At 42.0% G+C, this 16,694-nt stretch overlaps 2 protein-coding genes across 5 annotated transcripts; one reads left to right on the forward strand and one right to left on the reverse strand.

Moving 5' to 3' along the window:
• Positions 1 to 98: 98 nt before the first annotated feature.
• On the reverse strand, positions 99 to 4,023 carry marchf5l (membrane-associated ring finger (C3HC4) 5, like). 4 transcript variants are annotated; one of them, XM_079735748.1, is made up of 7 exons: positions 3,985 to 4,023; positions 3,319 to 3,453; positions 2,966 to 3,168; positions 2,509 to 2,639; positions 2,250 to 2,415; positions 1,818 to 1,978; positions 99 to 1,498 (listed from the first exon to the last, which is right to left on the reverse strand). In XM_079735748.1, exons 2-7 carry the CDS (start codon positions 3,357 to 3,359, stop codon positions 1,322 to 1,324), a joined length of 879 nt encoding a protein of 292 aa, XP_079591874.1. In that variant the 5' UTR covers positions 3,360 to 3,453; positions 3,985 to 4,023; the 3' UTR covers positions 99 to 1,321. The 4 variants fall into 4 exon arrangements, with proteins under 4 accessions (XP_079591874.1, XP_079591873.1, XP_079591876.1 ...); XM_079735747.1 differs by having other exon boundaries at positions 3,866 to 3,986; XM_079735750.1 differs by lacking the exon at positions 3,985 to 4,023 and adding an exon at positions 3,874 to 3,982.
• Positions 4,024 to 4,735: 712 nt separating this feature from the next.
• On the forward strand, positions 4,736 to 15,800 carry actr1b (actin related protein 1B). Its single transcript, XM_079734916.1, has 11 exons — positions 4,736 to 4,908; positions 5,621 to 5,685; positions 5,845 to 5,920; positions 7,195 to 7,320; positions 7,963 to 8,087; positions 11,689 to 11,905; positions 12,295 to 12,387; positions 12,729 to 12,903; positions 13,248 to 13,309; positions 13,505 to 13,545; positions 13,841 to 15,800. The coding sequence occupies exons 1-11, from the start codon at positions 4,861 to 4,863 to the stop codon at positions 13,941 to 13,943; spliced, it is 1,131 nt and encodes a 376-aa protein (XP_079591042.1). The 5' UTR covers positions 4,736 to 4,860; the 3' UTR covers positions 13,944 to 15,800.
• Positions 15,801 to 16,694: the final 894 nt, after the last annotated feature.

Here is a 16,694-nt window from a genome sequence, read left to right on the forward strand (position 1 = left end):
ACGCTATCTTTTGCAATTTACACCAATGCCTATGATGACGCATGCAGTAAGAATATCAATATTTTTGTCAACAAAAGGTAATTCTAAATGTCATGTTTGCGAGAGCTTTATTCAAATAAATCCCTAGATCATGGAAAGTTAAACTGCACAACTGTGGCATGAAACTACCTCTTAATTTAAATTAAAAAAGTGGCAGCAGCCAGACATCATCTTTCTAAAGCATATGATATTATAGCACCATTTAAAATTATTTATATATTAGAAAATAACATTCATTTTGGATTAAGAAATAGTTTTAGATTCATCACAAACATCATAGTGCAATACCATTGTCAATAAAACTGAAGACAAAGTGAAGACTCAATATATATTCACTTAGTAAGAAAATAATTTTTGATTTGCTTTTAAAATATTTCCCTGTGAAATACAAAATACTTACAACACAATCAATCGGATGTTTACCACATCCACATTGCAGTACACAGCCTCATTTTGGTTATAAAATGGGTTCATAAAATATTTCAAGTTTAATAGTCGATATTGAGAACATAGTATTTTATACCATGTGTTTTCGAGTTTATAATTCTTCAAATAAAATTGCACTATGATGTTGTTTATTCATCAATACTACTCATATTTAGGTAGTAATTGTATTTCTAATTATAATCAATGATGGCATTATGGGTCAGCTCCTGAAAACAAACAAGAGCTCAGCCCCTTTTCTAAGTCTTATAAATTAAAAGATCAACATTCACCAACGTCAAAAATGGGCCCCTATTTAACCAATAGGTGTTATGTCCATTACAATTGCTTTCAAAATCGACCCAATAGAGACATCATAAGTGGGCATGTCCACCCAGATGCATAATAGAGCCAACCAACTGGTACCTTGTGATAAAATAGAGGCCCTTTCATGATGTTTTTTTACACCTGGACACCCTTAGATCTCTTCCCCTATCGAAGAAATACACGTAAACTATACAAGATATCGGTTGCATCCTAGGGCGCTAAATGCTGTCATATCCTTACCAATTAAACCGCACCAAATGAAGACCAGTGCCAAAATGTTGTCCTGACGTTGCCTTTGAATGTCGGCCGAGATTATTATGGCTAACCCTGAAGGATCACCTTCCTCATCATCATCATCTATAAAACTTCATCTTAGAGAAGGTTAAGACATCCTGCTCTTTTCATTAAAAACAAGACACTAGGTGTACATTTAATATGAGGTTATACATCTTCTGTCACAGCGAGTTCTTAACATTTGTTCAAATGTTTTCCGTGTCCATACTTCCACTCTATGAACTCTTGAACCATTCACTCATTCATTGCCACTGTCCTCTGCGTCCTCCTCTCCTCTCTCGTTATCTCCGTCTCTCTCTGGCTCTCCGTTGATCTCCGGATAGTTCAGGATTTGGCGGTTGGTCTGAATCAGGAACTGCTGCTGCTTGAAGTACATCTTTAGCGCTCCCTTTATCAACACAAACACTATTCCTCCCTAGGGAGGAAAGGAACAGAAGAAGAGGTGGTTTTAATGAGTGAAATGTAATGCTGTACTTATTCACCCTAAGCCCAATGTGATTTTTAAAGTTCATAAAGCACACAAAAACTAATGCAAATCAACCCAACTACACACTGACATGTTTGAAAATACTAATAATTCATCCCAAGCCGACTTACAAAATCTTTTGGTTCTCTTAAAATGAACTTGATGTGCCACGCCGTGGTTTTAAATGTGGTTGAGGCACTGTTGAGGGAGAACTGCCTGGATGAACTCTGGTCACCACGCTTACCCCAGATAAATAATATGCACTCACCAAAATAGTGCGCTGCAGACTTGAGGGAATTCTTTGGAAGAACAAGCGTCCCGTGAGGCTGGCGATAGAGGGGTAGACAAGAGCCCCACAGAGGGTCCTAGAGACTGACAGGTGTTCCCGGTTAAAGTTCCTGTCGAGGAGAATACGATGCATCTGGCGACCTGGGATAAAAAAAAATACAAAAACTCTCAATTGAAAACATTTTCACATTTATTTTTGCTAAAACCATTATGTAATTTAGCATATACTTCAATTCAAAGTGACTCAAGGAGGGGGTATACTATGGCCTTTGGGGCTCAAACCCAGAACCTTTCAGTTGCGAGTCAAACTCCCTAACCCATTGCCTTCCCCCATCGGACTAGATTAGGATGAGGCGTGTCGTGTGCGTGTCATGTAAGAAAGAGGTATTAATGATTATGATGTGTTGTTTACCTCTTAGCTGTTGACCAGAGTATCGGTGCCAAAGAGTCAGTAGGTATTCCTCCCAGCGGATCATCTTTCCCAGCACCAGCATGACAGGGATGGTGGGAAGGCCCATTAACAAAAACACAGGGTCCGCTCTCTCCATCAAAAACAGACCCTTCTTATGGCCAACAACCTTCACGTCAAAATAGGAAGACATAACAAACATTACAAACTAATAACACATCTTCAGTCTGTTGGTCATTGTTGTGTTGGGAGCTCTGTGTACCTGCATGACTGTCACAGCCCCGTAGGTGACAGCCGACCAGTACACGGTCCCGACTACCACCCCCATTGCAGCGAATGGACTGACCCGGGAGATAGCCTTGTCTACATGCTCGAGGGAATAGACCAACGGTCCTGAGGAGGGAGGGGAAGGGACCGTAAACATTTAGTCATGCTGTCACAACAAATAGCTTCATCAAAAAGTTTTATAAACAACCTCTGCTTACGAGTTCATAAAAGGTACAAACAAAAATACATAAAGAAAAATAAAAGTAAAGAAATAAAAAATGATTGACAGCATCTACAGAAACATGTGGATCTGTCTTCCCATTGTAATGAAATTCTGGTCAACAATAACAAAAAATCTAAAAGCAAAGCTGTGCATCTCTGCATAATTTATTGAGACGAATGAATGCTAAATTACTACCAAATACTGATTTGAATCAAATGTGTCCACTCACCCATTTTGGGGAACACAATGCGGTATTCTGTACCACATTGTGGGCAGTTCACTGGTCCTCCGTTATTCCCCTTCTGTTTCTCATCCAGCCACCGTTGCAAGCAAGACTGATGGATCCATTTTGTGCAGCCTTTACACCTGCATGGGTTAACCCACTCTGCATGTAGATCTTCTCGCTCGGAAGCAAAACAGACCCAGCAGTGTCTACAGAGAGACAGAGAGAGAGAGAGAGAGAGAGAGAGAGAGAGAGACACCGACATTTAAAACCAACAAAAGAACGAACACAATTATCAGCTCTTTGATAACTATATAGGTTTTTGAAACTGAATAAACTGCATTAGTGAAGGAACTTACTTTTCAGGTACTTCATCCACCACTGCTGCTGCACAGGCCATTATCTCAGTAGTGTCCACGACTTGATTTCAGTCCAATGGCAGAACAAGCTCGGGAGTAGACAGCGGTGCCCAACTTGACAGATATCATCACAACCTGTCAAACAGAAACCAAAACACTAAGTTGAACACATAACTATAAGGATCAGTAAAAGCATGCATCACCAACCACAGCCTCCTCCGTAATCGTTTTCTCGCTTTATTTTTACATTAACTTTATAGATAATGAAGTCATAATAAACCACTTCATAGTAAATTAAGTCATAATACATCACATGATAACAAGTCGTAACAAACACGTCACAGTTAATCATGTCATAATAGTTACAGCACGTCCAATCGTTAAGTAACAGCTAGCATTAGCACATCAATCCACATCAATAATGAAGGATAGCTACCTAAACTAGCACTAGCAAGTCTATCCAATGAAGGTTAGCTCCCTCAGCTAGCAGGTGGACATACATGTTAAAGACCCACAACAGCTTGATCTACGGCTGTCAGGTACACACCGACTAACCGGCTGATCACCGAGCCAAACACGACCGTAAACGTCTTCTGATGCTGCGTATCTGGATGGCGTGATATCGAAATTTGTATCGATATTGACAAACGTACGAGGCGTACTTACTGGAGTTCAGTGTGTATATCCGTAGACTCTCGACTCTGATTGGACACAGGGCAGAGTTTCATTTTCCTCTAAGCCTACACGTCCCACCGCTTCGACGGTCCCCACGCCTTCCACTCTGGATTGGATGGTTCAGGTCAGAGCTATTTAGAGAGACTTCCTCTCGAAATGGCTCTGGTTTGGGTGTATTAAAATGCCATGGCTCATAAATAACCCACACTGAGAGCAGAATTTTGCTAAATTAACTCGACTGGTCACACTGACTGATAAGTTAATAATAAAGTTAACAAGAACGCCATACAACTCAACCCAGCATGTTCTCCCTTTCCCTTCCTATTTTAATTATGACAACCCTTATTGATAATTTGTGGCAACCAAATAATCAGTAATTTAATCGAAATATCTATCTGTCATCCGCCCTTACTAGTGTGGTCTTTCTTATGGACAAACTGCACACAGTGTATTCATTATTCATTATTCAAAACTCTTTGTTAAAAAAATGGTATGGCTTCATGTAATTTATTCTATAATATATCAGTGTATGACTGAGAAACTAAGAAAGTAATGAAGACCGTTCTTATGGTACATCCAAGGGTGGACAGAATCCTCCATGGATGTATAATAAGGAAGACGCTAAAGGATCTGGGATTTGACAGTGAGCACGTGGACGTCCATATAGGACACTGCGATTGGCTGTTTGGTGTGTCAGTCATACCTCGCTGGCTTGGGTTGTTGTGGTAGGCGGTCCCACACAGCAAAGGAGCGGCGACCAGACATCCGAGTCTACAGTACTGGGACGTTTTTAATGATTATAACGCCGAACTGGAAAGGAAATAAAACGCATTTTTATAGAAAGACATCTTAAATAACTATACCGTCATGGAGTCTTATGACATTTTAGCTAACCAGCCCGTTGTGATTGATAATGTGAGTATTGATGATGTCATTCATCCACACCCTAACTGAGGCCGCTAACGTTAGCTGCTTATTGTGTTGCTCTGCTAGCGGGTTAGCGCACCGGTTTCAGAATTATAGTTTATATTGCTTGTGGCTGCAACACGACAGTGGTTGTGACACAATCTCGCCCCATGTCCCCTTAACGTTCAGTCCAAGTAGTGATTATTCATCATCTCAGAGGATTGACATAGCAGCAATATTAGCTAACTACTGCTGCTAACGTTAGCAGATGCAGTAGGCTGGTTGTTGCTAGCTCAGATTATGTGGAGGACAGGTTGATCTTTATCAGCACACAGACATATTTTATGCAAGATTTAACATTCTCTGTTTTGTCAGATGTTGGACATTCATCTATAAATTATACAAATGAAACCCTGGTGCATTCCTGAGTTCTATTTTAAAACCGTGGCCGTCCTGGGCACACTGTCAATTATTTTTGATTATGTTATTTGGCAACCACTGTACAATTGAAGACTGTGACTTGTGAAAAAGAGCAGGATTCTGGTTGATGACTAGTGGCCCTAGGCTGTGTCTTATGACTCCCTGCTCACTACATCATGACTCTCCTTCAGAGACTAAATACATAGTTTACAGACACAATCTGTTCCCACTGTACATGTCTCACTATTTTATAGTTTGTCTTAAAAACTGTTTAAATTGTTTTCCTTTTCCTTCCTTCTAGGGTTCTGGGGTTATTAAGGCTGGGTTTGCAGGTGACCAGATCCCAAAGTACTGCTTCCCAAACTAGTGAGTGACTTCCCAAACATCCTTTCCTAAGAGCAAGATGACATTTACAAATTATGCATGAAAATAATAATATTATTATCAGATCATTAACTCTGTGTGTGTGTGTGTGTGTGTGTGTGTGTGTGTGTGTGTGTGTGTGTGTGTGTGTGTGTGTTCCAGTGTGGGACGACCCAAGCATGTGCGCGTGATGGCAGGAGCCCTGGAGGGAGATCTGTTCATCGGACCCAAGGCAGAAGTACTGTTCCTACTCTATTAAAATGCTGTCGCTTTCATACTTTTATCTATAACTTTTCATGCAGATGAATTGAGGGGCTACGTATTGCTCCCTAGTAATGACCTCCTATTATCCACAATTAATTACTTCCTTTCTGTTCTTTCTATTGTGCTTAGTGAGTAATGCATAAAATGGTAACTTCAATATATTACCTCAACTCCATCCATTTTTATTAATGACAAACTTTAAAGGTTAAGATAAAAAATAAAACAACGGTCAAAAATAGACGTGCTCTTTTAAGACTTTTACTGTTTTCCCTCTCACATCTCCATTTCCTAAGCGTCTAAAATGTGACAGTGTTTCCACAGACAGAAAGCAATGTGTGTGTGTGTGTGTGTGTGTGTGTGTGTGTGTGTGGGGGGGGGTAGATGAGGAATCCTGTATTTAACTTTTTGTGTAAAGGAAAATCAATAATATAATGTGACAATATAAATGTAATAATAAAAATAATAATAGTCCTTCAACCAATCAGACCAACGATGTCAACAATCGCTTCCCTGTCGTCATTGTGTTAAACCAGCCAATAGCGCCCCAGGGGGAAAAAAACGCTTGGTGATTGGCTTCAGTAAAAGCGGATCGGAAACAGAAAGAAATATATTGCTCTCCAGACCCTGCTGCAGAGTGAATTCAAATCGCCGGCAGAACGTACTGGGGGTACCCAGTCTAACACCGTAGCCTATCTCAACTATAACCGCATTTCATATTAATCGCATCGTTTGCTGCGTTACCAACGTTATCTATGCTGACTTAGGGTACGGGATGTTCAATATCAATAAGGTGGAGTTCATAAGGGCTAACATTATCTTTTCTGAGTTAACAATAATTTCAGGGCAGGTGTTTCTGAGCACAGTACATCATACTAAACTTTGGTAAAACGGTCGCCGAACGTCTAATCTGTGACAAATATCCCGCTGCTTTGGGTTTTCCTTTGATAGGCGCGTTGAGAGGAGGAGCGGGTGAATCAGCTGTTTAGAAGTACCCGCGCACCACTGGCATGAATGCGCGCTTGTCTCTGTGTGTGCGTGTTCGCGTGCGTATGCCTGTGTGAACGAGAATGTCAGGGAGAAAGAGTGCTGTGAGGAGATGTATGAACGGAACGATATTTATATTTAAAAATTGCAAAAACGTAATAATATTACCACGGCAACGGAGGCTTGTACACCTCACAACAAACAATCGTATTGAATTCGTATTAACTTATGTGTGTGTGCCTGTGTGTTTCCCTGCCCCACCAGGAACACAGAGGACTGCTGTCCGTGCGCTACCCCATGGAGCACGGCATCGTGAACGACTGGAACGACATGGAGCGCATCTGGCAGTATGTGTACTCCAAGGAGCAGCTGCAGACCTTCTCTGAGGAGGTGGGGGGCTCCTGATGGTCTCTCCTAATGCCCTTCCTCGTGGGTCGGAGAGGCTCTTTACTGTCCATAGTCTTCTTCCTCATTGTCTTTTCTATGCCATAGTCCTTAAAGGGGAAATGTCCAGTCACCTGTTTTCTAAACTAAGAGGGCCTTATTTACCTCATGGGTTGACGTTCCACATTGACCCCCATGTTGCAAAAAGAGATTTTTTTTCAGAACACCCATATGAAGCAGTACTCTCTATATTGGAAAATAGCTGAGTCGCCTTTCCTTTAACATTTATATTCTAGATATTCCATATTCATTCATAGTCTATAACATCTAGTCCATGGTCGTGTTCTTATGCCTCTTCATCGAGTCTCTATTCCAGATTTAGTCCAAAGGTATCTTCTTAGCATCTCTTCCCTGACAAGATTTTGATCATTTCTTCATCCCGCATTGTCCCTCTTTTCAAGGTCTCTTTTAAGTCCTTTTCTGTTCCATAGACCTTTTCAGTCTCTTCCTTTCTAATCTATAGGTGTACCTGTCCTCTCTGCCATCAGTGCTAGTCAGTGGAGTTCCTCCCACTGAATCACAATCAGTCATTTCAATCTAATAAAAAGGTGTGTGTGTGTGTGTGTGTGTGTCCTCTCCTCCGTGCAGCACCCTGTACTACTGACGGAGGCTCCACTGAATCCCAGTAAAAACCGAGAGAAGGCCGCCGAGGTGTTCTTTGAGACCTTTAACGTTCCTGCCCTCTTCATCTCCATGCAAGCAGTGCTAAGCCTGTAAGTGATGAGAACCTACTATTCTGTCTCTCTGTCTCTACCAGCGGTTCTTAACCTGGGCGTCACGGGAAAGGTAGAGCCTAAATTACGTCCATAAAGGTTAACAACCTCCGCTTTGTATATATTACGGATGTTCATAATGTGTAGCTGTTCTATTACGTATTTGTGCTGTGAATCTTCCTCTATAATCCCATTCGGAATTCCCTTCCTTGTTGTATTATTCAAATGATATTCAAATGTTAAATGCTCAAACCCTAGCCCACGACGACTTTAATGGGACTGTACACACACAACAAGATTTCCGTATTGCGAAAAGGTGACATAATTGTACCGAGGTAGATATTTTACATATCATTACAAACAGTTTTATATGCATATATCCGTATAGCCCATCACATTTGGGTATCTTGGTCATAGTCGCGTTACAAGTTTTAGTACATGGGTACACAGTATTTTTTTACTGCGTCCATAGTCGTAAACTACAGTCATAGATCTGTAATTATTGCCATCTGTTGTATGTATTGATCATTCATCCATAATGGTAAACTACAATCATAGACCTATAATTATCATTATCTGTTATATGTATTGATCATTCATCTCGATGGCGGTCGCAGCTACAAGCAAATGTGTAATTGCACCTCGGTAGATGTATACAGGTTGCTGTTGTATCGCAACAGGTTCGTTTTGGATACCAACTTTCTACGAAAAAGGTGATAGCCTATTTTAGTGGGAACAGGGAAACTAACGTCTCCAAAACACCCATTTATCATAATCCCCTCATCCGGAAAAAGCCATTCACTACACTATTCAACAGTTGGATTGAAAAGTAAAACTCCAGTATAATTGAATCCTCTAAATACATCAAATGTTTTGGTGAATGGATGGAGCAGAAGCGCATCTTAACGAGGCTGTACTGGTTGAATATTCCAGATGTCTTTTCACTGATTCTAATATGCTTTATTTTCATGGTGTATATAGTTTTGAACATGCGTGAGCACTTTATTGTTCGTCCAGAGTGACGTGAGGTAAGCATTTCGTTTCCACATGCGGGAAGGCCAAGGCGAGAAGGGCGAGATTCGCTTACGTAAGCCAACCCATTATAAAAAATACAAAAATAGTCCTTGGAATCGTCATTTTAGCATTCAAATAGTATATATTTTTCTTACTATTATAATAATATTCAGCTCCTGGATTTCGTTCCAACAGCACTATTACGCATACTGATTTAAATACATGCATATATTTGACATAGTTCCGTGTAGAGAGCTAGGGTTCAAGGGATCAAGGGTACAGCATCACCATTGAATGCTTCCAAGTTTCAATTGGATCATTTCATCACAGTTGGCACACCGGACGCGGCTGTTGTCTGTCTGCGTGAGCTGTATTCTGGCGACCTTGGCATTAATTGCTTCACACTTTGCCGTTCAGCCGTGAAAATAAGAATGAGTGAGTGAGTGCTGCATGCAGCGCTCAACTATTGTCCTTCATAAGTTTTATTCTTTCTTTCTTTATTTATTATTCTCTATAAACTTTGGGACCTATCTCCTTCCTCCATTTTTCACCTAGAAACACCTGCCCAAAATTATTAACTCAGAAAAGATAATGTTAGCCCTTATGAACTCAACCTTATTGATATTGAACATCCCGTACCCTAAGTCAGCATAGATAACGTTGGTAACGCAGCAAACAAAAGTTTAAAATATTCAGAATAACTTGGAATCGCGTGCTTCTTTTCAGGTTTTTTAAATAAAAAAAAATAAAAAAAATAAGTATAAATAAGTATAAAATAAATTTTTTTATACTTTTTAAGATATTCTACCTTTTTTAAATATTATCTTTTTTTAACATGGGAGTCAATGGGAGGACGGCGGTACTTCAATTGTTTAAGACGTAACTAAGTCAATTTTCAACCATTTATCTTTGTTCAAACCATTTTACAAATCTACACACTTGTATCTTCACAATCACAGTTTCAGTTTCATACCGGCTTCGTTTTCAGCTGTTTTCATTGAAGACGTCTGCCCATTCTGCAACACCTACTTCTTAAGACATCGTAACTCAATCATTTTTCAACCGTTTACCTTCGTTCAAACCATTTAACAAATCTGCACACTTGTATCTTCAATAATATCCAAACGGAATTTCGATATCATTTAAAGTTTATTCAGAATCACAGTTTTAGTTTCATACCGGCTTCGTTTTCAGTTGGTCTCACTGATTTACGTTGACGCTGGAGCGTGAGGACGTTCAGCAGTGTTGCCAGATTGGGCAGTTTTTCCCGCTCTATTGGGCTACTTTTAATCATGCACCGGCTCGCTATTCTCTTAAACACACACACACACACACACACACACACCAGGAGTGCAGGGCAATACATTTGACCTTTCAGATTCTTCAGTTCAATTCATTTTACATTTTTAGCAATGCTTTGCGCTTTTCATTCAGCTGTCACTTTATATGTTTCCAACCATGTACATCATAGATTGTTTACTCCATTTAGACTTTTGAACTTTTGTTCAAATCCCTTCACTTGATTTAAGCCATTTAACGTTTCTTTATGTCTTAATCTATGTGGCTTTATTAAAAAATATTTTCAACCTCACTTTGCACTACCGCACTCGCTGCATTTTCTGCAGGAAATGCATTTTCTGCAGAAAATGCAGTGATCTGCTAATGGTTGGGTTGTGTTGTTAATTGCTTTTTGGAAATACTGAAGTAGTGTTGATGAGTTGACCTGGGCTGCTGACATTCGGGGGTGTTGCGAAAAGGCGTTAAAAATGAATCAAACGATTTGACATTTCATTTACGAAGTAGGGTTTAGTCATGCATCCAGCTAGATGTGCTAGTGCCTGTTCTGGAGCCTGTTGTTTGTCTGCTTTTGGCATTTGCGGAAACTAGAAGCGGAAATATCCATAAAAAACGATAATGAACATGTTTACTTTTGTTGGACAAAATTGGAATACAGCTGTGCAAACACCACTGTTTGAGATCCTTCAGCTCTGATTGCTTTGTGCATTGGTTATTATAAAAGCCCATAATTATTATTTCATTCATGGCATCAACAACAGTCAACACTTCAACGTAGTGACAAAATGTCAACAAAGTTTGCTTAAGTGTTGTGGTGTGTGTCTACCCGCCCAAAGGCTATGTCAGCAGTCTGTCAGGGTCTGTCAGAATGAACAAGCTGTCTTCCCTGCCTGCTCCTGAATGTGCACTGTACGCTAGTAGTCAGCAAATACTAGTGCTAGTCTTTGTAGTGGCTAGGGGGCCTAAAGGACCTGCATACCCTAAACCATCCACCATATGGGGCCTATTAAATGGAAACCTCATTTTATTTTGTCATTTTGTTTTCATGTAAGGCTCTTTCTATGCCCATGCCACGTCTACGACCATTACAGTACAGTTAGTTTTGAAGGCACATTTAAACGACACAATAGTGCATGCAACTTGTGACACAAATAAAGTAACCACCAAAAAATGAACAAGGTACCCTTCTCCTCCGACTGTGGCTGATGTATTTATTATCTTGTTGGCACTGTTCAGTCAGTCCATTGTCCCATCTAAACTTGCCCCCTCTTCTGCCCCCCCCCTTCTGAAGGTACGCCACGGGCCGGACCACTGGCGTGGTCCTGGACGCCGGGGACGGCGTGACCCACGTGGTGCCCATCTACGAGGGCTTCGCCATCCCCCACTCCATCATGCGGGTGGACGTGGCCGGGCGTGACGTCTCACGCTACCTCCGCCTGCTGCTCCGCAAGGAGGGCTACAACTTCAACACCTCGGCCGAGTTTGAGGTGGTCCGCACCATCAAAGAGGTACGACCCCCCCCCCCCCTAGAGGGTTTTAGGTAGGGTTTGTTATCCGGCTGTGTGAGGCTTTCAGTTGACTCTTGGGTTGATTTAAACTGATTCTTGCTGTTGTGTGTGTATTTTAGTTTTCTGTTGAGGTTCCTTGACTTGACTTGGTTTCTGCTTACCTTTTGCTTTGGAGACTTCTTTCCCCTTCTCTTTGTTCATTTTCTTTTCTTTGGAGACTATCGCCCGACTTGTATCTTGTTTCGTTTAACCTTGTCTCTGTTTGGGGATGTTTTGTCTTCTTCTCCCTTGACGTGTTTCTCTCTCGACCTTGCGGTTGTTTTGTTTGTGGCCCAGGTATTGGTCTTGTTGTTTGCTCCATAGTGTCTTTGTGTGTTCCCCTCGTACAGAGAGCTTGTTACCTGTCACTGAACCCCCAGAAGGACGAGACGTTGGAGACAGAGAAGGCCCAGTACGTTCTACCCGACGGAAGCTCATTAAACGTAAGTGTGGTTTCTTGGAAAGCCGCCAAAGGAAAGTACATATTGAATAAGAAGAGTTTATTGGAATTGATGCATTTGCAAACCAAACAGCCCTCTCCAACGCTGTTTAGTAAGAGAAGAATAAACGATAAATTGTGATATCCGCATGCAGTAATGATCTAATCCTATTTTAATACAGCTTTTCTAAGGTTTTGCCGATTAATGCTTAAGTGAAGGCTTAACCAGTCAATGGTTAGAAAAACATTTCAGATGCTTCAAAAAGATATCTGATGCATGACCACGGCAATCGATAATACACGTGAAGATCAGCTGCCATGATAAGCTCCCGTTCCCCGCCGTAGATCGGACCGGCCCGGTTCAGAGCTCCCGAGCTGCTGTTCAGACCCGACCTGATCGGAGACGAGAGTCCTGGTATCCATGAGGTGCTGGCCTACTCCATCCAGAAGTCGGACATGGACCTGCGCCGCACACTCTACTCTACCATCGTGCTGTGCGGAGGAACCACCCTGATCAAAGGTGGGCTTCTGCCCGTCCCACCAACCCTCCCCTGGGCATGAAGGACCCCTGTTCTTCTGGGTACCTTCCTTCCCCAGGGTTTCAGGGGCGATGTAAAAGGACGAGGACAAGCCTTTATTTAGGGCAGTGTTGGGGGTACTTTTGTTTTTTCTTTGTCCTTTTTGTTAAGTTTTAATATTGGTTATGAAAGGGGTACTTAAAGAAAAAAGATCTCTGAGAGCAAATCACAAATGAGGCTTTGCCACTTGAAGGATGCACTGATGCCTGACAATTGAGGTAATCCTCAGATATATATTGAAAAATTATGTTTACTTTAATAACAAACCGTTGTTCTCACCCCACAGGCTTTGGAGAAAGGCTACTAACGGAAGTGAAAAAGCTGGCGCCTAAAGATGTAAAGATCAAGGTGAGTCACGGTGGCCAGTCCATCAGAACCCTGAATCTAATGGCACCACCGTGCTCGTGCTTCGTCGCTACGTCTCCACATTCATTTATTGTGTTGTTCTGCATCACCTGTCCCTACGCCACATCCATCAGCTGCTAATGGGCTTAGCGGAGCCCCGAAGTGTGTAATCAACAGCTCTCTGATTTTAATTTGCAGATCTCCGCTCCTCAAGAACGACTCTACTCCACATGGATCGGGTAAGACTGTTACCCCACACAACCTAAACTGGCTTTGCTGTATTTTGTATGTTATTATTATAGCTCATTTTTAATTCTTATGATTAGCCTGGCGCCCTAATTTCCTGTGAATAAAGTGCATCTTATCTTGTATGGATATAAGCCAACACCACCATAGTCCACACATGGAATACCGGCAAATAGGACTCCAGTGGGTTTGTCCCTCTTTTGATTGGCTTACCCCGTGGCCAGAGGCGGGCTCTACATTTTGTGGTTGACTCGCCCTTTAATGGTCGTCTGACTTCCTCCTTCACAGAGGCTCCATCCTAGCGTCGCTGGACACCTTCAAGAAGATGTGGGTGTCGAAGCGGGAGTACGAGGAGGACCGGGCGCGCGCCATCCACAGGAAGACCTTTTAAAAGAGGGGCCCCCGCCACCCACCCAGCCGACCATCACCCCCCCTGACACCCAACCCACCCCCTCTCAAGAACTACCCCTCAACACTCCCAAGTCATTCAGAGGGAGAAACGCCTCCCCCTCCCCTCACCACGTGACCCGTGATCATCTGATGGGAGACCCTCTGCTTCTACTTCCTTCTCCTCCTCCTCCCCCTTCCTGCCCCCCATCTTCTCCTCCTCCTCTTCTTCTTCCTCCTCCTCCTCCTCCTCCTCCTCCTCCTCCTCCTCCTCCGCTGCTGCTTCTCCTTCTTGCTATATTCTCCAAACAAAGCGCTGTGCTCGTGCCTCCAGGGTTGGGCAGAGGTTTTGTATTGCGTATGGGTTTATTAGGCCGGACGTCAGCCCCCCTCCCCCCCCTCCTGTGGTTTGAAGGTCTGCTCTGTAAGGTGGACCTGGAGGGGGAGGGGTTTAGCGTACGGTCCAACATTCGCCTGCAGGGAGAGGGCTGCCCCGGGCAGGGGGAGAGGCGTTCTGTACGGTTAGCCACCTGCTTCTTTGTTTAATGATGGGTAGGGGAAACAACCACAGTCTCATTCTGTAGTCCCAACCTGAAGCATGGGACGGGGTGACTCTTTTTCCCTTTGCCCGCGCCAGCCCTCTCGACGAGGACATTATCAACGGAAATATCATCGAATATTAATAAGAAGTCAATGTTTTTGCTACTGTAAAAAAAGAAAAAGAGAGAAAAAGTTCCATTCCATACCGAAGAGATTGATTTGATTTCTTTTGTTTTTTTTTCTTTTTAATCTGTTGATTTCAAGAAAAACCGGACGGTGTCTATTTCAGTTTATTACTTTGTATTGTTATTATTATTAGTTTGTTTGCATTTTAGCTTGGAAGGATCAGAGGTAATGAGTGGAATAGGTAAAGCTAGATGGCTGGAAAGCTTGGTAAAATACTGTGTTGATGTATTCGTGGCCTATACGCACCAACTACGCACAACTACAAATCCTTGTGTAGTTGTCTAGTGAAAGAACTTCCATTACCCGTATTCATCCCTCTCTCGCGCGCACATTAGGGGGAAAAAGTTTTTAATTGAACTTGCCGGTGTCCTAATCCTTTGTAGATCTGACCATGTGTCTCCCACATAATTTGGTAGCGCAAGCTTAAAAATGTAAGAAATGCCTTTTTTATTATTTTTTGTTTTGGACTGGATCTCTACTTGAAAAGAACAGTCTGGGCTCTGTGCTCAAGCTCCTGGGTCGAATCAAGAGCTGACACTCAAAGATCACCCCTCCTTTTGGTCTCTTAACAAGTTGTTTTCTGCACAGCCGCATGTGAGTTATTGTACACCGATATAACCCCCACCGCCAGCCACCAGCCATCCCCATGTGTCTAAATATCGCTTCTACTTTGTTAATTTATACGTTCTCTGGAATCTGAAGGACAAAACGTATCGGGCCATATAAAATAAGTAAAGTATAGAATACCCCCCTGACCCTTGTCCCCCCCCATCCTGAACCACAACAGCACATCAGAAGACGTCTCGTAGTTATAAGTGTTATCCCAGCCCCTCTCGTATCTCCCTCAAACAACAATGGGTCACTTCCCTCATCATCGCCATGCATCTGGGAGGCAGCGAGGCGGTGGACATCCGGTTCAAACCGGTGTCTACCTGTTCAGCTTCTGGATGCTCCGCTCCTCCAAAGGTTTCTTAATGCATCAGCCTTGGCGCACGGTGGAGCGATCGTCTGAAACAACCACCACCACTACAATGACAGCGACAACAAAACAGACTTCAAGTGTACAATACTGTTATTCAAGTGTTGCTTTTACTTTTTCGTAAATTCAGTATAATAAATAAGTTAATGGCTGCTGCTTTTGGGTCCAATCTTTGGTCTTTTATTTGTTGGCATGCATTTCTCTCTCAGCGTGTATTCCTATTTTATCTTGTCTTGACCCAATAGTTTGTTACTATTTATTATAAGATGTGCATTGTTAATCCCAGTCTGGAAATGAGGGTTTCACAGCAGAAGGTACAGGAGAATAATTTAGCATAACAGTAATAGTAAAGCATTAAATAGATGAAATGCCATTCATATGTAAATATATATATCAAATATGACAGCTTGAAATGTAATTCATTAGCCCAGGACTCGATTATTCAGCACGTTCAGTTATCAAACAAGCATTCGCTTTTTCTGGGATTAAATGGATGGATAAGTGAACAGTAAATCCAAAGAGTGCCTGTAAGCTCGTAACTGATGTGTGACGAGATGGGATCTGAGTGCGCTTCTGGGCGTCTTCTCTCGAACGTGCCCCTCTTGTATTATTCAATCAATGTGTCGCAATGCGATTCGTTCTGTTGCCACTAGATGTCAGTATTGCAACGTAGACTTGAGTCGAACAACGACACGTCAGGGACAGATAGCCAATCTTGAGGTCGTAGTATATCCCTTGAGGGTAAGCATTTAGGTGCTTGGGTATTGTAATCGAATAGTTTTTGGTTATCACAACACACCCTTTCCTCTTGGAATTAAAATATTAAAGATCCACCTAATCATAAGTTTTAATAAAAAAATATGCAATCTTTGTAAGGGCTGTGGCGGTGACATTCTACAATAATCTCCGAAACGTGTGTATTCTTTTTTCTTACAAAAATGTGTATTTATTACTATTAACGGTCATTTCCTGATCGTTTTTATTTTTTTATTTATGAGAACCAATTGCCAGATAACACATGGGGGCACGATCCAAGGAGAGAAATAAGTT

Source organism: Pollachius pollachius, assembly GCF_949987615.1.
Source record: "Pollachius pollachius genome assembly, chromosome: 4".
In the NCBI taxonomy this organism is placed as follows: domain Eukaryota; kingdom Metazoa; phylum Chordata; class Actinopteri; order Gadiformes; family Gadidae; genus Pollachius; species Pollachius pollachius.